We start from the raw sequence: 26,063 nt of genomic DNA, 5'->3' as shown, positions 1-26,063 counted from the left end.
GCATCCCCTGAAGTTGGCGGGCGGTGGAGCGGCGGTGTGCCCATGCGGGCCGGGAGTGCTTCCTGGAGGAGGCGGGCTGAGGGTGTGGGTGCCGAGGGGGCAGGAGGCTAGAGGGGGCGGTGTGCGCCATTTGCGAAATGGGGACTAGTGAGGCTGGGAGGAAGGCAGGTGATGGACGGGGGCCTGGTGGGAGCCGAGGCCAGAGGGTGTGGGGGACGGGAGAGGGCACGGGATGCTGGGCGCGAGGAGTGTGGGCACGACGAGTGTGGGCACGACGGTGGCTCAGCCGAACTCGCGCCAGGCTTCGTCTCAGAACCCCACAGGCGCTTGAGGGAACGAAAGCTGGGCCACCTGGGGCCCCGGGGGCAGAAAGTTGGCATGGGCTCCGCCAAGGGGAGGCTGCGTTTTTAAGCGCTCACCCCCACTTAGGGCAAGGGGCTCGGCCAGCGGCCCCTTCGCCTCAGGCAGCACTCTGGCTGAGCTAGACGTGGGTTCCCTGGGCAGTGACGGTGTGTGTGTGTGTGTGTGTGTGTGTGTGTGTGTCTGCGCGCGCACGCGTGTGCATGTGTGTGGCAGAGAGGCGTGCCCCAGGCTGCGACCTCTGACCCTGCCCGCCCCCTCTGCAGGTGCGGAAGATCGCACCCGAGTACTACGACCACCTACCGCAGCACCACTCGTGGGTGAAGGTGCTCTGGGACTTCGTGCTCGAGGACTCCCTGGGGCCCTACGCCAGGGTGAAGCGGGTGTGCAAGCTGGCGGAGGAGCGTCTGTGAACCGGCAGCGGAGGACCCCGCGGAACCCGGGGGCCTGCTGCCCTGCCCCGCCCCCCACTGCTGCAGAGCCGGTTGTCACTGCCCACCCCACCCCCAGCCCAGTGCCCAGAGCCGCTTTCGCTGCATTTGGTTCCCGCACTGACCGCGGTCTTGTCCCCCAGAACCCAGGACTGCATCCGGCCACAGCGGGCACACATGCAGCCTGGAGAAGCTTGGTCCGCACCTGCACTGTCGACCCAGGCCAGGCCCTCCTTTCCTGGGCCTCGGGGACAGAGGCCTGGCCCTGCCCTGGGTGCTCTGTGCCGCCTCCACGGAGCTGACGTCCCTGGTGTTCCCGTGCCCTAAACTCAGTTCGGTGTTTTGTTTTCACATCCACAGACCACATCAGGGGCGGCGTGGTTCCAGCCCAGCCTCAGACTGAGGCCCACGCCCCCCCGCCGCCCCAGCCGGACCCTGCAGGCCTCAGGCCTCTGGATCTCCTTCCCGGCCGGCCCCGGCTGCACCCCGCCTGCTCTCCAGCCTTGGGGACTGCGGCCGCTCCACGCTGTGTGCTTAGCACCCCTGCGGTCCTGCCTTTGTGAGTGGCCCCTGCACACCCTGGGGCTTGGGGGGGGCGGTCCACGTGGCCCTGAAGCCCCTCGTTAGCGGCCTTCCCTCCTCTCCAGCCTGGCTGAGTGTGGACACTGCCCCCCTGAGCTGTGCTCCCGCCCCACCTCGAGGCTCTGGCCTGAGGGAAGCCCTCCCTGACCCTAGAGGTTTTAGCCCAGACAGGGTGGAGTCTGTCTCCCGGACCGGCTCCCCAAGGACTCGAGATCTTCATAAACGGGTGCCGCAGGCCAGATGCACGGAGGGGAGACATGTGACTGGGCAGACAGGTGGCTGCCTGAGTGAACCACGGCCTCGAGGGAAGCAGGCTGGTGGCCCTGTTGGTGGCCCTGTTTTTACTGGTGGGGGCACGGTCCTTGGCCCTTGGGGGCTGCAAGGGGTGGGGTCCTGGTCTCCCAGAGGCAGGCAGCAGGAGGGGTGCCTAAGGCTGGGGAGGCTGAGGACCCCCCCCCCCCCCCCCCACCGCTGTGGGCACCGCGGGGGCCCTGTGAGCTGGCCCAGGAGAGGGAGGAGGGCTGTCAGGAAGGCACGTGGCAGCTCCCAGGGCCCGAGACCTGGCCGGTGCTGCGCAAGGACTTCCTGCCCGGGACTGGGAGTGGCCTCATGTGGTGCCAGGCACCCGTCTCTGAGAACGGTCTGACACCGGGATGGCCCTGGGAAGAGGCCCGGGCCCCGGGGCTGTTGTGTGAGGCAGCGCAGCTTGGCAGGAGTACTTTGAGCCCGGACAGGGGGCCCCTCCCTGTGCAAACAGGCTGGCCCGAGCCAGGTGAGCGCAGCCCCTCCCGCCACCGGCCTAGGGACTCCTTGGGGCCTGCCAGCACACCTGTCCACAGAGCTGTCCCGAGGAGACTGTCACCACCTGCCAGCTCCCCGCCAGACCCCAGATGACAGCATCAGTGGGCCTGGAATCTGTCGCCCTGGGTTACAACCAGGACCACTGCCGGCCCTGGGGGCTGCTCACCTCCCGACAGAACCACCCGGCTCCTGTCTGCACGGTTGTTGGGAGCACTCGAGGAGACGGGGGGGGGGGGGGGTGGTCCAGAGCCTGGCTAGAAAACAGGAGTCCCCTGTCATCAGCTGGACGGTGGGCCCCGCCTCCTCCCCTCCCACTGAGGCCCCCGCAGGATGGCTGTGCCTGTGGTGGCCGTGAGATGGTCCAGGATTCCAAGGCCTGGCCACTGGCCGGGGCCCTGCTCCCGGCACGGGGTCAGACCGTCTCTGGCTCGGAAGGGGAACGTGTGCGGTGTGAGAAGCGCTGGCATATGCCTCGGGCGGGCGTGCGGGCCAGCGCGGCGGTCCTTCCTGGAGGATGCAGCCTGCCTCACTCTCCTACTGCCTCGCGGAGCCCAAGCTGCCACTCCCGGCCCTGCGGTCAGGACGCACGTGGAGTCTGAGGTTGCAGTGTGGACGGCACTCGGGGCCCACCCCCGGGGGAGACCATCGCAGGCCGGCTGGAAGCGCGCCAGCTGCCCCGGCTCCCGCTCCCGCCTTCCCCGTCTGCATTCAGCCTGGCTACCGGCCGAGGCCTCTCCTGGCCCCTCTGCTCCCCCGGGGGACGGCGTCCTCAGCCAGGAGCGGCCGGAGCCGGCGCGGGAGAGCGAGCCGGAGCCAGGGGTGTGGACAGTAAGCGTTTATTAGCACGTGGACACAGACACCGCGGTGCGTGGACAGACTTCAACCACCACGACGCTGGGGACCGCTCGCCGCTGACCGCATCACCTAGGAGAAAACTCGGAAACCATCTAATGAAGCGTGTGACCTGGGGAGCCCTCTATAAACCAAAGAAATGTACACTTAAATAGGCAAATATAAAATACAAAAAAGGCGAGTAGACCGGCGCTGTGTCAGGTAGAATCTAAAAAAATCCAGAAATTGGAACTTGTTTCCTCATTTTGATATTCTATCACGCGTTAACACTCGTAACGGGAGCACCTCCCGGCGTCGGTGAGCGCTCGCGGGCGCTGGAGGCCTGGGGCCGGCGGCTGGGCTCCTCGCTGTGTCCCCGCCGGCGGGTGGCCTGGGGTCTCTGTCGGCGGCGGTGGCAGCGGGGGGCCGAGGGCACTATGAGGTGCTGATCCCACTCAGCTCCTGCCTGATGGCTGAGGGACGGGACAGGACAGGCTCAGGCACAGCAGGGACGAGCCCTGATTCTCGGCAGGCCCTGTCCCCCACACCCGCCCCCGCCCCCGCCCAGAGGTCCTTTCTGGCGTCTGCCCTGCCTCTCCTGAGAGCCTCACCCAGGCTCCCAGAGGTCGCGAGGCACAGGCTAGAGGTCAAGCGGGGCAGCAGACTCTGTGCAGACTTTGGGGTGACAGCAAAGCACCCCTCCAGGTAGAGGATGAGCTGAGGTAGGGGTGGGGGGGGCTTCACCTGCCTATTGCCTCGGGGCTGGCGAAGAGCCTGTGGACACCAGGAGCCCCGGGCAGTTCTGGGCACGGTGGGCACCGGATTCTGCTCGGAGGTCCTGGGGCCCCGCTTCTGGCAGTGGCGGCAGAAAGGGCCAGGCCTTGAGCAGGGGGGGGGGACGGCTCCTGCTCCCGCCTCCCCTGCGGGGCTGCCTCCTGTCCCCACCCCTCCTGGTTCTCCCCCAGATTTGGGCCTTTCCCTGGACAGACCCCACTGGGCCTGGAGCCAAAGGCCAGGAGAAAGAGCTGAGCGCTGGGCCCTTCTCAAGTGACAAGGGGATGCCTCTTGGAGCACCCGTGCTGCCCGCCGTTTCCCATGGGCCCCTCAGCCGCAGGTGGAGGCCCACCCATGAGGCAGCTCCCACCTGTGGCTGCACCGACGGCAGAGGGGAGAGCGAGACCTGGAGACGTGCTTCCCGCCGCACCCCACTGCCTGCGTCCCGCCCGTTCCCTCTGCAGGGAGGCTGGCTGTGCAGCCCTGCTTCCGGCCACACACCAGCTCCGGCCCTGGGGCCAGCTGGCCGGCCCCTCCCAGGTGGGGCCCCCAGCAATAAAGCAGAGTTAATAGTTGGCCTGCGTTGTCTCCTCTCTGGCTCCGGGGCGGCCTTGCACTTCACTCATTAACTCCTTATCTACCCATCTGCCCAGCCCAGGCCTGGGGGTGGGGGGGTGGGGTGGGGTGCAGAACAAACAGGAAAGAGTATCCTCAGCTCTCAGCTGAAGCTGAAGCGAGGACAAGGACAGGGTGCGGCTCACACAGCCCCGGGCCGGGGGTCCAGGTCAGCGGGCGCTTCAGGTGGGCTCCCACCCCGGCCGCCCCTCTGTCCAGCCCTCTGCCACCAGGGCCCACCCCTTTCAGGTCACGGAGCCTTCTCTCGCCCCGCCACCTCTGCTCCTGTGGGGGCCAGGCCCAGCCTTGGCGAGGGCGTGTGGGGGTTGGTGTCTAGGCTGTGTCTCGCTGCTCCGTCCCCGGGCAAGCCAGCTCTGCCCAAACCTCTCCTTTTCCTCTGGCTCCAGCCCTGAGCCAGCTGTATCAAAGGCTCTGTCAGGAACGGGAAGGACGGACGTGACGGGACCCTGCCCTCCGGAGCCAGAGGCTCTTTGAGGGGGAGTCGCGTGTCTGCTCCCCCAGCCCAGGGCCAACCAGGCAAGCTGGGAGCTGTATCAGGCCCACGGGCCGCTCTGTGGCGTCTTGGTCCCCATTACCCCCTGGGACGGCAGCAGTGGCCCCTGTAACCCAACCCGGTGATCGGCAGGTGGCAGAATCAAAGGAGTGAGTGTGCGGTCTGGGTGTGCAGACGAGGGGCAGACGCTTCGGGCCGCTTCAGCGCCCCTGGTCTGGAACACGTTCTCCGGTCGCTCTCCCCTTCCACACGCTCCCAGCTCAGCCGGGCGGAAGCCCGGGGGAGCGCTGACCCAGTCGGCGACCCCCGTAGAGGTGCATCTCTCAGACAAAGTCACCTAACTCGTCTGGGCCTCGGTTTGCTCGACCGGAGGGTGGGGGTGATGTGGGTGTCAGGAGGGGGAACGGGATCGTCGGCACGGAACTGCGGGCCTCCCCGGTGGGGCCATCACAGCTCCGCTGCCTTGTAGCCCTCGGGCCCGGCCGCCCTGCCGCTTCTCCGGGACCCTGGGTGATGGCCAGGGTGTGGCCTCTACTCACCGTCGATGATCTCCTCCTTCACTTTGTGGAGCTCTCGCACCACCTCCTCGAGGATCTCCTGTTGGGAGCAGAGCCTCCAGGTGAAGGGACCCGCATGTCCGAGGGGCCCTCACCCGTGTTCCCACAAGGCAAGGATGGAGTGTGATTGGGGGATGGGACACCCCCAGTCCTGCTGCAGAAACCAGGGACGGCCCCGGGGATGCGGGGAGCCCCGGGGCAGTCTGGGATGTCCGGAAGGGCAGAGGGATGCTCTTCTGACCATGAGCACGGGCACCCCCTTCCCCCACTGCTGGCCACCCCGATGGGCCTGCCTACCCGCGTGCACCCGGCAGGGGCCCAGCCTCTGGCTCCTTCCCGGCCTCTCAGGAAAGGACACACTCACCTGTTTCATCCGATCCAAATCTAAGGCATCCAGGGCCACGTCATTCACGCCCCCCACCGGCTTCATCCTGGAGAGGATGGCAGGGTGCGGTAAGGTGGGGAGCCTGGCGGGCGCCCTCCACGCCGGGACCGCGTGGGGGAAGGCAGGCTGGGCGTGCCAGGGCTCCAAGCTCAGCTGAGGACCACGCTTTTACCCCAGGCCACTCTTAAGCTTTGCTAAAAGGATCCCGATGTCCCGTGTCCACCTCAACAGGGTCGCATGGACGCTGTGACCAACCCAGGGGTCACTGGGGGCCCAACCAAGGGGTTGTTTTCTGGTTTGGGAGGTCGTACACGCAGGTGGCAATGTGGCATTTACAGGTCACACGCTACCACCTCCGGAAAAAAATACTGGCAAGCTACTCGGTGAGGGGTCTATGTTCCCGGCTGACCCGCAGCTTGGGGAGAACCAGGAACAGCGGTGTTAAATACACGCAGAATCCCCAAAAACACACGGTACACCCTCATCCTAAAGGCATCCACTTCCACACAAACCGGTGTCCTTGCTGTAGGTAACCGGTCCTTGGGTGTAACTTTCCCCCCAGGAAATGTGTTTGGATGTGGCTTTGCTCTTTGGAGGCAAAGGTTTCGGTCTCACGGATCGTACTTCTTTGAAAAGCTGCCGAACCGAGGTTAGCTAGTGGCGCGTGAACCGTCCCTGGGAAAATCTGGAGAAAATGCTCGTCAGACCACTCGGCCTTTTAAAGCGGGGCGGTGGTGAGGAAGGTACGCCTTCTGGATCCCACTTATCTCCCGTGAAGAGAAGGGCGGTGGGAACCTGCGGGTCCAGGGAAATGTGAGGCCCGAGCCGGCTCTGGGGACCGACGGGGTGAGCGTGGGCAGACACACATCGACCTGGCAGGGGTCAGTGCCAGGGAGAGCGAGCACGGGAACCGAAGCATGGGGCAGCCACCGTGGAAAACAGCGCGGAGGCCCCTCAAAAACGAACCCAGAGCCACTTCTGGGTGTGTAGCTGAAGGGAAGGAGGTGGCCGTCCCGAAGACAGGCCCCCCAGGGGCACGGCGGCATCATTGACAGGAGCCGCGACGTGGGGACAAGCCTCTCAGGGTGACTGTGGGGGGACTGAGGCCCTGAGAGGTGAAGCAGGCTGCCCAGGGGACCCAGAAAACTGCTGCTAGAACAGACACTTGAACCACGGCATGGACGCTACCCCTCTTCCCCCGTCAGGATCCAAACTTCCTTAGCCTCCTTCAGAGCCACCCCGGCCTCTTTCTCGAGTTCAGCCAGGAGGGGCCAGGAACACCTCAGGCTCAGTCACCCTGAGAGGGACCCCTCTCTCAGGGGGCTCTAAATGCGCTGCTCGGAGCCATCAGTGAAACCAGAGAACAGACTGGTCTTGGAGGTGGAGAGCCCCATTCCCGGTGGGAATGCCCTTGGGAGCGTCCTTGCCTGTTGAGGGGCACGGGCTGCCCTGGCGGCCTTGCCTCCTCCCAGGACCCCTCCTTTGGCTCCTGCCCCACTGGGGTCCCCCGTCCCTTCATAGCTGGAGTGAAAGCGCTGGTCCCCCAGGGCGCCCTGCGTTAGAGCTCCAGGACGGGGGACACAGAATGAACCCAGACTTCCAGCCACGTGACCCCTCCTGGCCCCTCTACGCTCCCCGCCCTCAGCCCTCCCCACCTTCCACCACCTGTTAGCCACACTGGCCGGCTTCTGTCCTTGAGTTTGCCGGGTTGCTCACGGGGCCTTGGCACTTACCTCCTGCTCGGAAGGCTGTCCCCACGCTCTCTGCAGGGCAGGCTCCTCCTTATCCAGGTCAAGTCCAATGCCACCTCTGAGGGGCCTGCCCCCGCCCACACGCTACAGCACTTCTGTCCCCACTGTCTTCCGCAGAGCACGTCTCACAACCCACAGCCTTGCAGGCAGAGACCTGCGGGCCCCGGCTCCGAACCTTGCTGACCTCCGAGACCTCGTCCTGATCACTGGCAACGTCACTGCCATTCCAGAGCCCGGCCAGAGCGCTCTCGGATAGCTTTGTCTACTCTGCACGCTCAGGCTCAGATGCTACCTGTATCTGTGCTAAGTGCGGGTCCCCTTCAGTTTGTCGTGGGCAACAGGGACTTTTCTCAATATGGGTCCCAGAGACCTGCAAATTCAGGCCACGTGGCTGTTTGCCTCTGACTTTTGGGGACACCTCCGTTTCAAATACTCCATCCTGCTACTACACCAGCTTTTGGTTTGGGAAACGGTGAGTGTTTCTCGGGGGAAAGCTGTAGGCAGAGGAGGGAGGGAGGGGAGGCAGGGTGCCGGCTGGTCCCGGGATCAGCCGAAATGTGGGATGTGGCCACGGCCAGCGAGCACTTCCTGTGTCCGGCTGTTGTCCACACAGCTGCTTTATAGGGTGCGGGAGGAGTGGAGGCCCGCAGAGGCCGCCCGGCCTGGCCGGAAGTCACAGTCAGTGAGCCCAGAGCTGGGGTTCAAGGCCAGCCCCACGTTACTGCCCTCCCCAGGGCCCCACCTCTCGCTCTGCGAGGGGTCGGCAAGGAGCAGGTGTGCACAGCCCTGAAGGCCCTCCTGCCTACCTTCCCCAGGTCTGAGGAACAGGCCACCCTTTCCCAGAGCAAACTGTTAGGTGACAGGACACGGGAGTTTGGGGGTGTTAGTCGCGGGCAGCGGGCAGAGGAGGTCCCCGGGACGGGGTTGTTCGGTACCTAGAGTGAGGCTGCGCCTGAAGGGGGCTCTTAGCTTCGGGGCTCTTTGCCACAGACGGGGTTCTACGGCACGGAATGAAACACACGTGTGAATTGGCCCGTCGCCCGCCTCGGCCCCGCCGGACGCACAGCTCGGCCTCCCCAGGGCAGCTCACCTGGACAGTAATGAGGACACGGGTTTCTCCACCGAGTTGCTCCGCTCCCAGGGCTTCCGGCCAGCCTCTGTCGATTCAGACAGGGGACGGAGAGCCTCAGAGCTGGGAGGACTCTCGGTGGCCAGCCCCCATCCCCGCCCCCAGGCAGGAGGCCCCCCACCCGGACACTGAGGGTGCAGAGCTGCCCCAGCAGGAAGGTCTGCCTCGCGCTCCTTGTTCCCAGGCTCTCTTTGGCCCAGGATGGCCCTTGCAGGGTTGTGGATGGCACTGCTGTCACCCGGCATCGCCCCCCTCGGGACGCAGCTCCCACTCCCTGGACCTGGCTGACCCTGACTTGTGGCCTGGTTCTGAGTCCTCTCACCATGGCTGGGTCTCTTCTTGGAGTGGGAGCCTCTTAACTGTGACCTCTACAGTCAAGCCCCGACTATGGCAAAGGGCTGAGTGGAGCAGAGGAAGCCCTTGGCCTGGCTGCCCTCAGGGCAGCCCAGACTGCTCATCCCCGCCCCACCGGGTACCAGCTGGTCCCCTCCCGCTCTGGCCCTGAAAGCTGTTTTTTCTTTCCGTTTTCTTTCTTAAGTGGTGTTAAATTCCTATTTCGTTTTACTTCAAAAGGTTTGTTGGACTGAATTGAATTCCCTGACTTTGCAGAATGAGCAGAGGCAGAAGAAAAATCCCTAGGGGTGGCAGGGAAGCCACCTGAGGGTCTGAGGGGGGGGGGTCTCTCCCCAAAACCCTGCTTTGGGGCCCACGCTGGGCCTGCAGGCACAAGGTCTGGGACCACATCCAGGCTCAGGCTGTGGCCCCGAACAAACCACATCACCTCCTAAACTGGGACACAGCATACATAGCCATTCACTGGGGTGTGCGGTGTTCACGCAGTCATTCGCCAAGAATCCACGGTGGCACCTTTTCAGAAGGGGAGGTCACAGGGAGGCAGCCTGGCCGGCAGAGCATCAGGACTGGAGGCAGGTGCGGCGGCAGGGCCACGCCCCCACGAGGCAGCCAGCAGCTGGCGAGAGCCTCCCTCTGCTGGGGTGCGGTGGCCTGTCTCCTCTCTGGCCCTCCCACCACTCTCGAGAGCACAGGCTTCGAGCAGGTGCCGAACAAAGGTCTGTCGAACGACCGCGTGACCAACCCCAGCGGCTTCTTCCCACTCTCCAGCCTCAAGGCACTCTTCTACGTGAACCCCTGCGCCCCGAGTGCCGACAGGGCTTCTGAGCAGGGTTTGGGGCTGTTTCTCCCCTACCCCATCACCAGCAGACTTCTTAGCACCACAGTGAGCGAGGCTCACGGGTGATGACGGTTTCATCTAGCACGGTGGGCTCTTCGCAGAGAAGCACGCGTGTGACAGGCGTGTTCCTCTTCAGAGCTCTGGCCCGAGGCCGGGAAGCCCAGCCCCCAGCCCGGCTCCTCCTCCCCCATGTGGGGGTTCTAATGCCTGCGGGACGTCAGCACAGGCGGTGGCTCCAGCACCTGCCCCCGCTCCTCCTGGAGGCTCAGGGCTTCCAGAAGACGTCAGGGAGACCCTACTGTGCCACCTCATGGGCCCTCACTGCTCATCTGTGGAGCGAGGCGGTCGGGACGCATCATCTTCCCGGAGCAGCCCCCTCCTGCCCTCAGACCTCATGCCTGGTGCGGGGCAGGACGCTGTCCCTTACCTGAGGAGTTGGGCGGCTGGCTGGCTGCTCGGGTCCCCGGAGATGGAGAGGTGCTCAGCTCTTCCTGAAACGGAAAAGAGAAGCTGTGCCCTCAGGGTCTGCTTAGAAAGGCCCGTCGGGGCAAGGGCAGGACGCCTCTGACCAGGTCACTAGCAAACCTTGGCTTTCCACATTTTCTAAGGAGCCCGTGTTACTTTTGTAATCAGCAGAACAGTGACTGTTATCAGCAACAAGTGAAAAGCCCTAATCTTGGTGGGGAAGTTGTCCAGCCCCTGGACAGGTAGGGTGGGGGAAGGCCGCAGGGAGACGCGGGCTCCTGCAGAGCCGGGCAGACTTCTCTGTGATCTGCAACAAGCCCTTGCCGTCACTGAGCCCGCCACGGGCCCCTCGGGCTGACTCCTCGTGGGCCATTGTCCGCTGGCAGCCTTGGGCGGCCCGTGGGAGTGGCCGAGCAGGACCACGGAAGGGACTCCCTCTCTAGGCCCGGCTCACTGCTCCACTGGCCGGCATGAGGACCGGATGTCAGGCGGCCTTACGGGGCCGTGCACGTGGGCTACAGCAGGGCCGGGCTCTGGGAGTGAGGGTCAGGGCCGCCCACGGCACGGCCTTCACCCCAGACACCTGGCGGTGGGAGACCCCATTCACTTCTCTTTTACCGAGAGAGGAGGACGCGGTGAGAATCCCTTCTCTCTGCCCAACCAGCCTACAAGTTCATCAGTGTTGCTGTCAAAGTGGGCTCTAGAACCTGGCTCTGTTCTCAGTGCCCCTCTGCTAAAGCACCCACCGGTGGGGGAGGCAGGCTTGACAGGTGAGCCAGGCAGGAGCCGGAGCCGGGCCGCCTCTCGCCGCCTCCCGGCAGGTGTGCCCACCTCCCCCCCGTGCCTCTGCCCACATCTCTACGCGCAGCGCCTGGCCCACGGCGGGGCTCCGCGGAGCCAGGCAAATGCATGTCTGCTCTGCCTGTGGAATGTGCGTGGTGAAACGCAAAGAAAGGAGGTGAATAACTCGACAATAAAAACGCTGATGTTCGCAGGGCGCCTGGGTGGCTCAGTTGCTTTAGCGTCTGACTTCGGCTCAGGTCATGATCTCGCGATTCGCGAGTTCACGCCCGTCAGGCTCACTGCTGTCAGCCTGTCAGCACACAGCCTGCTTCAGATCCTCTGTCCCCCTCTCTCTGCCCCTCCCCTCTCCCAAAAAATAAATATTAAAAAAAAAAAGCTGATGTTTATCACACACATTTTGGAAGGATTTTATACTATTAAGAGAGGGGCATTTGTTAGGTAATAAAAATATTAAGAAACACACACACACACACACACGATTGCTACATGGAGCTTTTGACCAGGCAGAGTCAACCACCCTGACGAGACTGAACTAGTGAATTCTGACCCGAAGCCAAGAACCGCCTTGTGGGATTGCCTGTGCCACATTCTCTGTCAGCTGCTTCCCTCCCCTCTGGTCCATCTGAGGTGTGGGCCCCTTGGCCGGGACCAGGATGACAGGCTCAGTGCTCCAAGCGGGAGGCCTCCCCCTCCCCCAACTGCAACCCGCTCCTGGGCAACGTGAACCTGTAAGAGCCACTTGTCCCCAGACTGAGAACAGACCTGGCACCCATCAGCAGGCCCCAGGTATCTGTGGGGTGAATGAATAAACTCCCGGGGCCTCTGACCCAGAGATGGAATGCTGTGCTGGGCTCTGGGTCTCAGCAAGAGTCTCCTCGGGCCTCTCGTTTAAGGGAGGGCTGAGTAACTGAAAAGGTGGGCACCCACACGTGTGCCCGGGCACCAGGACCCGAAGGCGATGGGCAAGAATGGAGGCTGCAGGGGTTAAACCAGAATAACTGAGACACCGGGAGTTTTCGTTCAATGCCATCCTGTTATGCTTTCAAAAATAATTCAAACAGGGGCGCCTGGGTGGCTCAGTCGGTTGTCTGACTTCGCCTCAGGTCATGATCCCACAGTTCGTGGTTTCGAGTCCCGCGTCGGGCTCTGTGCTGATGGCTCGGAGCCTGGAGCCTGCTTCGGATTCTGTGTCTCCCTCTCTCTCTGCCCCTCCCCCCACTCATGCTCTGTCTGTCTCAGAAATAAATAAACATTAAAAAAAAATAATAATTCAAGACTTGCAGACTCCGTGCAAGGCAGGCAACACAAGGGCTTGGGCCACAGGTTAAGAGTGAGTCTGAATAAGCAAAAGTGTGTGTGCGGGGTTAAAGATCGAGTAGTGGGGGGCCTTACTTAGCCTGGGGTCTGGGAGGCTATCTTTTGGGGGATCAGTGTTTACACAGAGAAGTGCAGGCGAGCAGGAGCTGGCCGGAAGGGCTGACACACTGCATGTTCCCAGGCATGGGGGTCAGAGGAAGCCGGCTGGCAGGGCTGGAGCCCAGGGCTGTCCCAGGTTCGCCTCAGCTGACGGAAGGGGGGGTCGGGCGGCGTGAGGCAGTTCACTGGCTGGTTGTTTCTTCTGGCTTCCATTACTGAGACGCAACCTGTATGCCCTTATGGTTAAGGTCTAAGCTCAGCCACTGCAGCAGGGGCCTACTTTTGTTAGAAAAGCTTAACGGGGGGGGGGGGGGGGGGGGGGGGGAGAGAATTAGCCACTCCTAGGGGAAGCAGATGCTTGGAGCCTGTGCAGCCAGACTGGGCTCCAGGAGGCCTGCTAAGGACAACAGCTGGAGTCCCTGTGTCCTCTGTCCCGCTCGCCTACAGCTCCTGCTGGAATCGATGGACTCAAGTGAAGTCTTTAAAAACCACTTGAGAAATGATTTGAGGATGAAAACCGCCCTGGTCCCCCAGCACACGGTGCCTACCGCGAGCGTGCTCCCTGAACCCCGAATCCCTGGCAGAGGCCAGGCCCCGTCTGCACGGCCCCTCTGAGCTCCCAGGCTCCAAGCTTTCCCCTCGTGGCTCTCCCGGGCTAGCTCTCGCTTCTCTGCTTCCTGCCTGACCTCAGATGTTGTGAGCACCAGGGCAAAGGCCTGCCACCCGGAGTGAGGGGAGGGACAGACGTGAATGCTCCCCCGGCTCTTCTGTCCCCTCTGCCTCCCCGACTCTCCTGTCCCTCCTGTGAACCACCTGGTGAAGTTTCTACCGCATGTACGTGCAAACCAGCCGCACCCCTCAGGGCCCCAAAGGCCTGGTCTCCTCACACTGGTGGGGAAGCTGGGGGCTGCTTACCGTTTGGCTCTCATCTTCCTTTCTATCAGCCGGCTTGTCTGTTTGGGAGGCTGCTTTTCTCCTAGCACGAGGGGAAGAAGGGTACACATCAGCTCCTGTTTTCACGCTGACCCAGATGCCTCTCCTGGACACCGCCTGGCCCTCAGAGGAATCTGTGGGGGGGATCTGACCCGTTTTGTGTGAAGGAGGCAATTGTTCGAGCAGCCACGGCAATGCCTAGGTGAGCGTCCGGGCCTCTGTCCTTGTCCCATGACCCTGGACACAAAACTGGTCTGGGAAGGGAGAACAGGGTCTGGGGGACATTCTAATCTCTGTTTATGGCACCTGAGGAGTGGAAGAAATTGGTTTGCAGCCTGTCCAGGTTCCCCAGGGGACTCGGCTGGGCTGGGGTGGCAGCCATTCTCCCAGGATACTCGAGGCCGGGCCCCGTGGGACAGGGAGAGGTGCCCCTCGGTCACAGGTCAGGGCTGTGGGAGCATCCTGTCTTCAGACTGACTGGCTTAGGTAAGCGAATCCCGCTACCTGTGGGAAACCTTTTTCCATGGCCTCTTCCTATCTCGGACCTTAGCCCTGCAGCCGCCCCCTGCCCCCTTTCGGATCCGGAACACCACTGTGAGCCTGCCCCTGCCCAGAGGGGGCAGGGCCCTGAAGAGCTCCAGCTGATGCTCTCCGATCGCTCTGCACACTCCCCACCTGCACGGACCCCTTCTCGTATCCTCTAAAGCCCACCCCTACGTTTTGGCCTCAGGGGTCATCTATACCTGGCTGACTCCCAGATCCGCACACACACACCCTGATGGCCCCCAGAGATGTGCTGTCAGGGATCTCCCACTGTGAAGCCGCCACAGCACTCAGCACCCGGGAGCTGAGGCTGTCACAGCCGAGAGACGGGCCCACGGGGAGTCTCTCCTCCCGGAAACCCAGGGGATCCCCCCCCACCAACCTCTTCCTCACAGAGTGGAGCCAACCCTGCCTGTGCCTCGTAGCTCAAGTCTGTCCTCCCGCCTTCACTTCCAACACCTAGTGCCGGCCTGCAGTGCCTCTTCCTGGACAACGGCAGCCCCCTTGCCGGGCTGCCCACTGCCACTTTGTTCCACGACACTCTGTCCTCACCCAGAGCCAGCACTGAATTTTCTGAAGCCAAGAGCGGGCCGGCATGCCAGTCCCGGGAGGGCTCAGCACATAGCTCTTGTCCACGCTGAGTTTCCCGTCTGAGCCCGGCTACTGGGAGGGAGACCTCGCCGCTGGGACCCCACTGCAGGGAGGGAGACCCCATCGCTGGGACCCCACTGCTGCTGGGAGAGAGACACGGCCCCAGGGGAGGCAGAAACTCCCTTCCAACCTTCATCAAAACAACAGCCTGCGAGGACTCTGTCACTACGGCTCCAGGCAGCCCCCGCCGCGGGGTGGGCTTCAAAGAGTGGCTGGCTGAACCCTTGTGGGCGTGGTGCACCCGTGCTTGTTCTTGGCGGGGCCTCGACCGTCACGCCAGCGTCCGGGCGTCTCACGGGCTCCTGGCGACATCGGCCTTTTCCTGTCCTCAGGAACTTCCTCTGTGTTTGGTCCGAACCATCTAGGCCTGTTATTGTTAACGCGTCGGTTTTGGACTTGAGAGAAGCAGGACTATTTTCTTTTTGAACAACATCTATTTTTACATGAGGCCCGTCCACCTCTCTGGGGTGGAGCCCTGCACGCCTGCAGACAAGGCTTGTTCTCACAGCCCGACCTTCCGCCACCCTCCATGACACCCCGGGCTCTAGGCCCGGTGGGTCTCTAGCCTCCCCAGTTCGGAACACTGCCCGCTCGCCTCGGCCGGGACGAGGGCTCTCCTTCCGGGCCGTGCCCCTGTGGAGCCTCCCCCGTGAGGCCCTCCTGGCTCGCCCGGGGGCGGCCGGCACTGGTGTGCGAGCCTCTGCTCTGCTGCGTGACGACCACTCACAGCGTGTCCCTGCCCTTGGCGACCTACGCGTGCCGTGGATCAATCTCCCGGCTCCGTCCGCCAACGCCGGCCGTGTGCGCAGAGGCCCGCCGGCTCTGTCCTGCCGCAAAGCGCCAGGGCACCCACCTGCGCTCTGGGGACCCGTCTCCCCCCCTCGCCCTCACAGAGCCGTGGCCAGGGCAACACAAAGCCCCGGCCCAGGGGAGTTCCCACTCAGGGTTAGCCCACCTGGAGGGCAGTGGGAGTGCCTGACAGTAAGAGAAGTCGGGGGCGGGGGCCCGGTGGGAGGGCGGCCCAGAGGCTGCTTATGCGGACACGAAGGAGCACTCCCACAGGGGGGTCTGCTCCTGAGCCCCCCGGTGGGTGCCCGGGGAGCATGGCATTCGCAACCTACGTCGGCACGTTCCTGCCGCCAGGCCACGCTGATGAGTAAGATCCAGGCTCTGCCACCCTTCTGAGGAGCTGCCTGGCCTCTCCGCCCGCTGCCGTTTCAGCTGGGGGACGCCCAGGAGGCACGGGGACAGGCTGACGGCCCGGGGCAAGCTGGCGCCACGGCTGCTGGTGTGGACGAGGGGGCTGACCGGGCCCCGGGCCCCAGAGCCCAGCCGCGACGCGGGTGCCACTCTCGTCCCATCCCCCGGGGTGGTGCCCTCGGGACTCCCGCCACTTCAGAAGGCTCCCCCGTGTCCCCCGTGATGGCCCCGCAGGACCGGCCCCGCAGCACGCGTTCGCCGTTGTCCCTCGGAGCGGCTCCGGCAGTGAGACTGTGTCATTTATGTCGGGATCGTAAGTGTGGGGCATGCGCCCCTCTTCCCCCGAACTGGTCGCTGAGATTATCTCCAAATTTCTGTCCACTCAGGACGAGGCTGGTACACGGAGGATGCGTCAGTAAACGCCGTCACACCCAGATGAGGAAGGGCTGAGAGGTGAGGGGACTCTTCTGGGCCCGACGCCTCAGGCTGACCCCCTGAGAAGGGGAACTTAACAGTCCCCTGCTGGGCTGAGTCCAGGTGGCGGTGGGCCCTGGGGCCGGGCAAGGCCTGCGCTTTGCTGCTAAGGAGCAGGAGACCCCTGGCAAGTAGCTGCGTCTGGGGCAGGGGGGACCGGACACCCACCTCTTGGCCAGCAGCTTGTTCATTTCTTCCATGAGGCCTCCTCCTCCACCCCCACTGCTCGCTCGGTTGGCGTCAGACTTAGAGGTCCCGCTGGGGCTGGAGCCTCCGGACGCATCTTCTGGCTGAAGGGTCAGGAGACCACATTTTAGTCCGGCGTCTGGGGCGGGACGTCACCGGGGGGCGGGGGGTGCATGCAAGGGTGGACGGGATCCCTACGACGGAGGCGCTGGAAGAGGCCCTCGGCCCTCGGGTCCCGTCCCCCCAGCCCCGCCGGAGACTCAAGCAGAGTCCAGCGAGGCACCAGGACTGGCCGGTCGCAGTCGACAGACACTCCCCAGGTCTGCTGGCCCCGTCAGCACCCTTGCCAAGGCGGGTGTGACATGACGGGGAGGAGGGGCACGTCTCGGGAAGGAAGCCAAACTCTGTCTCGCGGGTGTTCTCAGAGCCACAGCCGCCCTCAGCTGCCCTGGGGCCGCTCCCCCTCCCGGGCCACCCCAGACGTGCTGGGACAGGCGGTGGGTGTGGTGCGGCTGGCCTCCAGGGTCGCGGGGGAAGCAGGATGGATTCAGATCCAGGAGACCCGGGGCTGAGTGCGAACCCTGCAGCTGACGGGCCGGATGGTGGGCGAACCGCTTCCCTGCCGATGCCTCAGTTCTCGTCTGCGAGGCCTCCCGCCCCACTCGTGACGGTCAGCGTGAGGGCCAGCAGCAACCGCCAGCACCTTGTGGCTGGTGTGGCGCCGCGTGGCAGGGGTGGCGTCCAGGCTGGGGGCCTTTCCCGGCGTCTGGTAGACGAGGGCAGTTCGAAAGGGCCCCGGGCCGGCCCGCCCACACCCAGGGACGCTTACCCGCTGGACTCTCCTCAGCTTGGCCCCAGCCAAGGCAGCGGCCAGTCCTGACACGGAGCTCTCGTCGTGGCTGGCGCCCTGCGCTCCTCCGGCTGGCAGTGGGGGTGGGGGAGGCGGAGTGGCCCCTGCGGGTGGAGGCGGGACAGGGGGCGGAGGCGGGGGTGGGGGCCCACTACAGGAGAGGGGGGCGCTGGCTGCAGACGAGGGGTGCCCCGGTGGGAGGATGGGTCCTGAAATACAAGGGTGGGGCTCAGTCAGGCCCCAGTCCCCAGCTGGTGCTCCCCTGGGAGGACGGACAGCAGGCAGCCTGCTCCTCTGAGGGACAAGCTCAAGGTTGCCTCTTCCAGGAAGCCCCCGCAGGACGCACCTAGCCCTGGTCTAGTCACTCCCTCCGCTGGTCTTCCCAGCATTCCTTGAGCTCAGCTAACTTTCTCTAGCTCCTGTCGTGGTCTTCCCGTGACAGATGCGCTCTGGTGCGTATCTCGTTTTCCGTCTCCGTACCTAGCTTTACCCTGGGCACTGGCAGAGGTAGGTCCCTCAGATGCCGTTGTGACCGACCGTGGCCTCGGGGGACCGAGGCAGGTACCCACGGTCGCAGGGCCGACCGGGGCGCGTGTCAGGGAGCAATGCAGAGGGCCGGGCAGTCCTCTGTCCACCATCCAGCGAGCCCTCCCTCCAGGGCCTACTGAGCTCCACCGCGTGCTCAGCACCATGCCGGGCGCTGGGGAGAGCGGCCACAGGCTCTCTGCTCATGGCCTCGCGGGGAAGCGGTGAGCCAGTCCCACAGATGAGCGTGCAGACGCAGCTGTGGCAGGATGGCAACTGCTACGGGGGGAGGCCCGTGGTGCCGTCTCGGCACACGAAGAGGGGTTCAACTTCAGGGCCAGTTCAGAGAAGACATCCTCGGGGACGTGCCCACGGTGCCGGGACAGTGACAGAGAGCAGGAGTCAAGTTTGGTGAAGGAGGGAGAAGAGGACGGGGAGTGCTGGAGAGGCACTGGAGAGGTGCAAGGAGCCACCAGGTCTGCGGGAACCGGGCCTGCACACTGGGGGGCCAGCCTGCTCGGGAGGGACGGGAAGGGGGGACACGTGACGAGGTCAGCTGAGCATCAGCAAAGTGGAGGGTGGACCAGAGCGGGGCGGGGTCCCGGAGGGGGTCGAGGTGCCAGGGGGTGCTAGAAGCCAGCATTTGCACCAGTGGGGGCTCCCGTCACTGGGGCAGGGGCCAGGGCTCGGTTTTCTCATCAGTAAGCGAGGGGGACACGCGCCTGCTTACTTCACGGGGCGCCTGAGAGAAGTTAGCAGAACGAAGGACATGGAAACACTCTATAAGCTGTGAAGTCCTGGGCTTACTAATCAACACTGTCACTCTTCAGCGAATCTTCTGCTGTCCTGTGCTGAGTTCCACTCAACCGCTGGGATAACACGGCATCTCTGGAGGGCTTCTGACTCCCGGGGCAGGCGGGGCCCTCCTCCGTGTGTCTTTATATCTCACACTAACTTGGCCACCACGTGTGCACTGGGATGATCCGGGGTCCTTGGCCGGACACTGGGCTCCCTGGGGGGGGGCGGGGGCGGCATTCTGCCTTGTCCGTCCCTGCATGTCCCTAGCCCTCAGCACGGTGCCGGAGACAAGGCCTGTGGCCGCTGAGTGTCTGCTCAGCCAGTGAGTGGTGGGGGACAAGGGCCGGGCCAGGCTGGGCTACTCCCCTTCCCCCAGCTCTGTTGTCTTTCACCGGACGTGACCGTGACACGTGGAGATCGACGCAACCAGAGGCTCTTCACAGAGGCCCGAGCACCCCGGGAAGGGCGGGGTGTGGCGGGGGGCGGGGAGCGGTTCCCAGAGGGGGTCTCACCTGTGGCTGAGGTTCTTCTCTCTAGAGACTCCTGACGCTGTTGCTGGTGCTGGGTCTGCTCCATCACTTGTCTGAAAGACAACAATGGCAGAGCGGGTCTGACCTCGCGATGCTGAGAACAACGTGGCTCTGTGTGCGGGAGCCCAGGCTGCAGAGTCGGGTTCCGTTGGCATTCCCCGAGAGCCCCGGGCTGGGGGCCCTGGCAGCGAGCTTGCCTCGTCCGCCCTGGCCCTGACGGCCGGGCTTGCTGCCCTCACTTCAGGGAGGTGGGGCGCGTGACTGGTTCCAGGTCCCCAAACAGGCGAGTGCCGGCAGGCCCCCTCGAACAGTCCCAGGCACACGTGGACGGGGAGGCCCTCAGGAAGGCTCGGGCGACCGTCCGGCTGAGTGACCGAGCTTTTCCCCGGGCCGGACGTGCCCATCTGGCTTTGGGGGCCCTGGGGCCACAGCAGACCTGACCTCGGGGTCGTTCATTCTCAGGACACCTGACTACATTCCCCGGAACGAGCTTCAGGCATCGCCGGTTGCCAGGAGAAGCGGACGCTAAGGCTGTCTGTCCTCATTCTTTCTACCACAGAGCCAGCCGCAGGCCAGGCTTCCATCAGAGAGCCATTTGGTACGCTCAGTGAACTGCTCTGTGTGCCTCGGCGGAAACTGACCTCCTAACTCCTGAAGGCAGAGCGACCTCGGGTGCTCGTAAAGGCGGGTCGAGTGAGGACACTGACCCACAAATAGGTCCTCAGAATTCGGGACTGAGGTGCTGGGGCAGACCGGGGACAGCAGCAAGGCTTCAGTCGGCGTGAGCCAGCTCCACTTAGCTCTGCCCGTGCAACACGAGATGCTCTCACACCTCCTCCGGGCTCAGCGGGGGAGCACACTGGAGGCACGCGGTGGTCTGGCCGTGGGCGGGGGAGGTGGGGGAGGCGGGGAGGGCGGCCGGCAGGGCGGGAGGGTGCTGGCCTTGCGACCGCACGGCACCCTCGGTCTGCGGTGAGCTCGTGCCGGTCCGGGGCCGGCCCCGCGCCTGGCCCGTGGCCGCTGCCCAGTAAGCGCTTTGTGAAGGAACGAGTACACGGGGCTCGTCCAGCGGCTGGCGCACAGCACCTCCTCCAGAGGGGACCGTCTAGAGGGACGGGCCCTTCTGGCTCCTGCTCTGGGAGCACGACTCTGTGACCGCGGGTAAGTCACTCCCCTTTCTTGGGCCTCTTCTCCGCAGAGTAAGCACGAGGGCACGTGTCTCGGGGGCTCCGGTGAGGACGACAACGTGCGAGCCCGACGAGATGGCGGAAAAGACCCCGCTGGTAGGAGAGGCTGGGACAGCTCCGGCCGTGTCAGCATCAGCGTCTCTACCAAACTGCGGCAGCATCACCCGGAAGAAACTCCAACCTGCCCAGCAGGATCCATAGGCTCAGAAGCCCTTGGCAAAAGGGAGGCTTTTAGAAGTACTTAAAAATCAGGTGTGGGCTTCAGACCCTGTTTGTGAGCGAACAGAAGGCTCCTGTGCTTGGAGTCCCCACCGCACGACTGGCCCCACGTAAGTCACCTCTCCCCTGGCCTCCCTTCGTGTGAGGTGACCAGCAGGAGCAGGGTCCCCTGCCCTGTGGCCTGGGTTGACTCCTGCAGTTCACAGAGGGGCCTGCAGGGGATGCTCCGGCCCACGGACAGCGGACTGCAGGCGGCCTGGCGAAGGAACTCTGGACTCGGCTGGTGGGTCAGGGGAACGCAGGGTGGTGTTTAACCAGTTCTCAGGGATCTGTTAGGACTCGTCTGCCCCGAACAGTCATCCCTGGGCCTGGTGGGGGCTCACGCACGCCCCTCTCGGGGTGGAGGCGGCCAGGGCACCCGGCAGAGCTGGGACCACGCTGGCTGTCAGTCCTGGTTCCGCCTCTAACTGCTCATGACTTTGGGCAAGTCCTTTCCACTCTCAGCTTCAGCGGGCTCGTGTGAGAACAGTACCAGCAACAGGAACCCCGGAGGGTCAGCGTGAGGGGTAAACGAGGCAAAGCCTGTAAAAGCCTTTCATAAACTGCAACATGCTCTATCCTGAGAGGCCAGGAGACAGGCCCAGGGAACTGACAGACGAATGGGAACTGATAAAAGGAGTCTCCCCCGCCTGTAGGCAGTCTAGAAGCACACTGCCACCTTTACCTCATTTCATGGAGGTGAGCAGAGCAAGGATTATCGCTGTTCTCTTCCAGTGGGAGACTGAGGTCTAGAGCAGGAACTTGCCCAGGGTTACAAAGTACACCGTTGGGGCCAGAAGGCACCCAGAGGTTACGGAGTTGTGGCCCTTGCTCCCTAGAGTGGGTGACAGGCTAGAGGAAGACAGGCCCCGGAGACCCTCACAGCTAGCTGAGCTGGGGGGGGACGTGGCCTCCCCGACTCCCGGCCCAGGGTTCCATGTGAGTCTGGCTGCAGGCCGCCCCCCCCCACCCCCAAGAACCTCGGCACAGCCTGGCTCCAAGCCTACAGAGGGGCAGAGCCCCTGGCCCCCCCTTCCCTGGCGACGTGACCTGGGGAGGCTGCTCCCTCCTTGGCCACCGTGGTCTCTTCTATAACTTCAGGACAACGGCACTGGCCCTTCCTCCCTGTCTGAGCACTTTAGAAGCTCCTTGGAGGGGTTGGGGGTCACCTTACGGCCCATACTCCACGGGCTGGCAAACGGCAACAACACAGCCCTGGCCAAGCTGTCGAAAAGCTGTGATCCCCAAGGGCGCTCATGGCCTTTGTCCACCTTAATCTCAGGTGGGAGGGGAGTGGGCAGGGGGTTAAGATCCTCCCGAGAGGCTGTGGCACCCGCCCGAGGCCACAGGAGGGTCGCGTCCGCCCGTCTCCAGCAGGGTGGCCTCGGCCGCGTTACTGCACCCTCCCCAACATCACAGCTATCCCTACACATGCGGGAGGGCTGAGTTCAGTCCCAGGAACGCACCTAGGATGCCGCAGACCGGCCGTCCCCATGAGGCCACACGTTCCCTTCCTCGCTCTGGCCAAACAGCCACAAACGTGCTCCCTCTTCCCTCTGGTCAAGCCTGTCCACCTCCCCCCGCCCCGCCCCCCGCCCCAGTGTGTGTCTCTGGGGTCCTGGCCCTGCTGGGCAGGGGGTTACCTTCTCTGGATGTCCATCTCGTCAGGAGAGGGGCCATTCTGCACCTGACGCTGGGTGGAGGGGCCTGCGGGGCAGAGAAGCACAGTGGTTAGTGGGTAGAAAGGCCCCGGCAGACCAACCCACAACGCTCCCCGTCTCTGCTCCCCCTGGCCTGCAGGAGACCCCCTGACCTCTCAACAGGTATACCACCATCCCTATCCTGTCCCCCTCAATCGCCTCTCTGCCCGTCTCGGCGCTCTTCTCTCGGAGCCAGTGAACGGGACCGTGTTGCTCACACGGCCGAGACGGCCCTTCAGCTGCAGAGACCCCCTCCTTCCCTCTCAAGCTGTGTTTGCCGCGACCTCACGCCCCACCGTGGCTCCAGCCTCTGCACGTCCTACAAAGCTGTTCCAACCCAAATCGCCAGTGTGCTCGGCATCGCCAAAACCCAAAGGAGGCATTCCGTCCCGCCCCCTTCTCTCTGGCCCGCCCTTTGGGCACAGGAATGGCCCTGGCGGCGGGTTAAGCGTCAGAGCCAGGGATTTCGCACCTGGTCTGGAGGCGCCACAGCCCGCGCCCTCACCGCGGCACGGGGCCCTCCTGCCTGCATCTAGGAGCCTGCGGCTGTGGGTGGCAAGGAGACAGCGAGGCCCAGATGGCAGAGGCTGTCACCGAGCGACCGCGAAGCCTTCCGGGCCACACCCTCGCCCTGGACCCTGAAGGCAGGGCCCAGGGCAGTCCAGGTCGGCTGCCTTTGCCTTATGTTCGGGTGGGGGCTGGTGCTGGTACCACATTTACAAGAAAAGGCAGGCTTCTGCCCCAACCTGAGAAAGAGCTGATTGTTCCTGGTCTTTGCCAGCTCAGGTGTCACCGGGGAGCTGCACAGAGTCAGTGACAGGGCAGAGAATCTGGGCAAGTGGGTCTCATACTTCACTGATGGCACAGGGGTTTGTCTCCTCCCGGGGATAAAGTGGCAGTGACGTTCAGTCCATAGCAAACTCCATGACATACAGAAAGTTCTCCCACAGGCGCTTCAAGCCGCTGAGGGATTAGCAGGTCGTCCCCCGGATCAGGGGCACAGCGGGACAGAGAGCAACAGAATCTCAAAGCTGAAACAGATCGTCCGATTCCAGGGCAGCCTCCTGCCCGGCCCAGGAGTGTCCTGTGTGCTTCCCAGGCAGGTAGTCCGGCGTGATCCCAGCCACGGGAGCCCCTACCTCCCACGAGACCACGTGCTCTCTTACACCGAGGTCTCAAGCCTGCCCGCCGCCCTCGGAGGCCCTGTCTCCGCCATCAGGTGGGACACAGCATGGGTGGAGTCTTTCCACGCCCAGAGTGAGCCTCCACGTCTGGCTGTTTCTGGACCTTGCCGTCCTGGGCCCCGGGATCCGTTCCAGTCAAGTTTCCGGTGAGCCTTGCCTGGCTGGTATCCTGGCTCCGGTGCGAATGTTTCAGCCGGGGAAGGAGGAGGACCCGGGTGGTGGGCCCGCTGCTTGGTGGGAGGAAATGGCCTTGTGGGGCTCCAGGGAAAATGCCTCCCTGGGTGGGCCCGGCCGGCCCCGCCCCCGCTCATTGGTGCCTTCGGCTGCCGTCAGACGGCAGGAGAGACGGTGCCTGCACGCTTTTACAGACGCGACCTTCGCAAGGATCTGGTGTGGCGGCCTGGCACCCGATGGGCGCGAAACCAACGCTAGTTTTCTTTCCCTGTCTCTAAACGCATCTTTAAAATTAATTAATTAGCGTGTAATTTTGCTCTTTTTTAAAAGTCGGTTTTTCTGGCTATAAACAGCACGTGATGTGTGTTCGGTGCGCGCATCAGAACAATTAAAACAGCTCCCTCCTCGTGCTCAGGACCAGGAACACAGTGCCGCGTGCGCGGTGCAGGTACTTTCCCGATTCAGTGAGAACTCCTCCCCACTCTCGCGGCCCTGGCAGGCAGCCCCCTCGAGGACCCGTGACAGGCAAGGGCGTGGCCCGGCAAGGGGAAGTGACCCGCTCAGGGTCTCACAGACAGCAGGTGGCGGAGCCAGACTCAGACGGCCTGCGAAAGGCCACTGTCTTTCTTCTGTTCAGTCACTCGTGGGGTCAGATGGAGACCCGCTTAAGAGCGGAGAACGAGGGTGGCAGGTGGCATGCCACCAGCAGAGCCGTAGGGAAGGGGCTGCGTTCCCCCAGACTGGACAGGTGTCCCCCGACCCCGACCCAGAGGCTCCATGCCTCTACCCACTCGTCCCAGCTGAGGCACGAGGGATTCAAGACACCTCAGCTCCTGGTTCTGGGAATCAGGCCTGAGCTGCTCAGCCGCTGGCTGGACTTCTGGAAAACTGGCCCCTGCCTCGCTCCAGGGCCCGGCCTCTGCTGCTGAGCCCATGTCTGACTCTGGAGTTGCCCTTCTTCCAGGGCTGAGCCCCTGTCCTGGAGACCCTGTCTGTCACCTGGTCTGAAGACTGGAGAGCCAGGCCCCACCCTGGCGCTGAGGTCGCGGGATGCCCTGGGCTCTGCTAGTCGCTCAGGGGTCTCTTCATCTGGTGGCCTGGTCCGGCCTCAGTCACTAGGAACATTTGTCAGGACCCCAGGAGGCAGCCGACAGCCTGCACAGTGGTCCGTGGTGGTCCTGTGCTGGGGTCCCTCATTCTGCCTGCTGGGCTGGACTTCCTCCTAACGCCCTCAGCCAGCCTGTCCCTCCAGAGGGTGCAGGACATCCGTCAGGAGCCTGGCTGCTCCCAGGGGACCCTGGTCCCGGCACTGCAGACAGCTTTCAAAACAGCTGGAATTTTAGTCACGACACAGCAGGAAGAGACAATGCTTGGCATAACACGATGCATAAGACCTTCCACTCTTCCCAAACTAAGAAAACGTTAGTCTCTTTCGAGCTATGAGGATCCTTAACACCAGGAAGCACGGTCCCTTCGTCTCAGAGGTGGGGGCCGGGGCCCGGGGAAGGGCCCACCAGCGTCACACGGGGTATCTGCAGCAGATGTGAGGCTCTCGCTGTCTCCGTACTCCTGGCCTATCCCACCCGCTGGCCCCAGCGGCCCCAGCGGCGGAGGCAGGGAGGAGGGACAGGGAGGAACTCCTTCCGAACTGTCTAAGGCTCCTTGGGAAACCTCCTGGCACAGTGCACGTGCTTCTCCGGGGGAAGCCTCAGGGTGGGAGCCCTGGGGAGCTGTTCATCACCCCCATCTGTCCCGCTGTTCTTTCCAACAAGTCCCCGTGCGGGGGGACTGGAAGCCGAGACGGAGGCGTGCAGAGTCCCCCACACCACGGAGTCACCTCAGGCCAGCCGCACCTCTGCCTTCAGGGTCCAGATGAGGGGGCAGGTGGAGGCCCGGCCTCCTCCTCCTCCGGCCGCCCGCTTGGAGTCGTTTACAGGGTCTCACTGCAGTGCCGTCGCAGATCCTGAGTCCGCCCGCCTCTCCACCCCCGGGGGCCGCCTCGGCATCTCTCTGCTGGGCCCGATGCCTCGGTCGGCCGACAGGACCCTCGGCTCCGCTGTCTCTCCCCGTGCTTCCCGCCCCTCTTCCACGCTGATGTCACAGCCTCTGCGGTCTGCGGAGAACACAAGCCTGACCCTCAGGGGCCCGGCCCCGCAGCCGCTGCTCCTGTCCCCGCCTCCGCAGCGGCCCTTTGGCATCTACTCCCTAAGTCTGACCACGTGCCGTGCTCCCCACCTCTCTGTCCTGTGCGGGGTTCTGTCTG

General features: G+C 64.0%; 2 protein-coding genes across 4 annotated transcripts in view; one reads left to right on the top strand and one right to left on the bottom strand.

The window, feature by feature from the left end:
* DEGS2 (delta 4-desaturase, sphingolipid 2) overlaps nucleotides 1-1,828 on the top strand; it is a 70,420-nt gene extending 68,592 nt beyond the window's left edge. For all 3 annotated transcript variants that reach the window (XM_042944261.1, XM_042944262.1, XM_042944260.1), the window contains one exon: nucleotides 627-1,828. In XM_042944261.1, the coding sequence (XP_042800195.1) occupies nucleotides 627-773 (147 nt within the window). In that variant the 3' untranslated portion in view covers nucleotides 774-1,828. The remainder of the gene's footprint in view (nucleotides 1-626) is intronic.
* A 1,166-nt stretch (nucleotides 1,829-2,994) lies between these two features.
* The window catches only part of EVL (Enah/Vasp-like), a 149,893-nt gene continuing 126,824 nt past the window's right edge, over nucleotides 2,995-26,063 (bottom strand). The window contains 11 exon segments of the mRNA XM_042944259.1: nucleotides 2,995-3,478; nucleotides 5,448-5,505; nucleotides 5,830-5,896; nucleotides 8,537-8,599; nucleotides 8,692-8,758; nucleotides 10,350-10,413; nucleotides 13,523-13,583; nucleotides 16,577-16,698; nucleotides 17,424-17,653; nucleotides 19,280-19,350; nucleotides 22,386-22,449. Of these exon segments, the coding sequence (XP_042800193.1) occupies nucleotides 3,441-3,478; nucleotides 5,448-5,505; nucleotides 5,830-5,896; nucleotides 8,537-8,599; nucleotides 8,692-8,758; nucleotides 10,350-10,413; nucleotides 13,523-13,583; nucleotides 16,577-16,698; nucleotides 17,424-17,653; nucleotides 19,280-19,350; nucleotides 22,386-22,449 (905 nt within the window). The 3' untranslated portion in view covers nucleotides 2,995-3,440.

Source organism: Panthera leo, chromosome B3 (assembly GCF_018350215.1).
Source record: "Panthera leo isolate Ple1 chromosome B3, P.leo_Ple1_pat1.1, whole genome shotgun sequence".
Classification (NCBI taxonomy): domain Eukaryota; kingdom Metazoa; phylum Chordata; class Mammalia; order Carnivora; family Felidae; genus Panthera; species Panthera leo.
The sequence above is the reverse complement of the archived record's forward strand: the minus strand, read 5'-3'. Positions and strand labels throughout refer to the sequence as shown.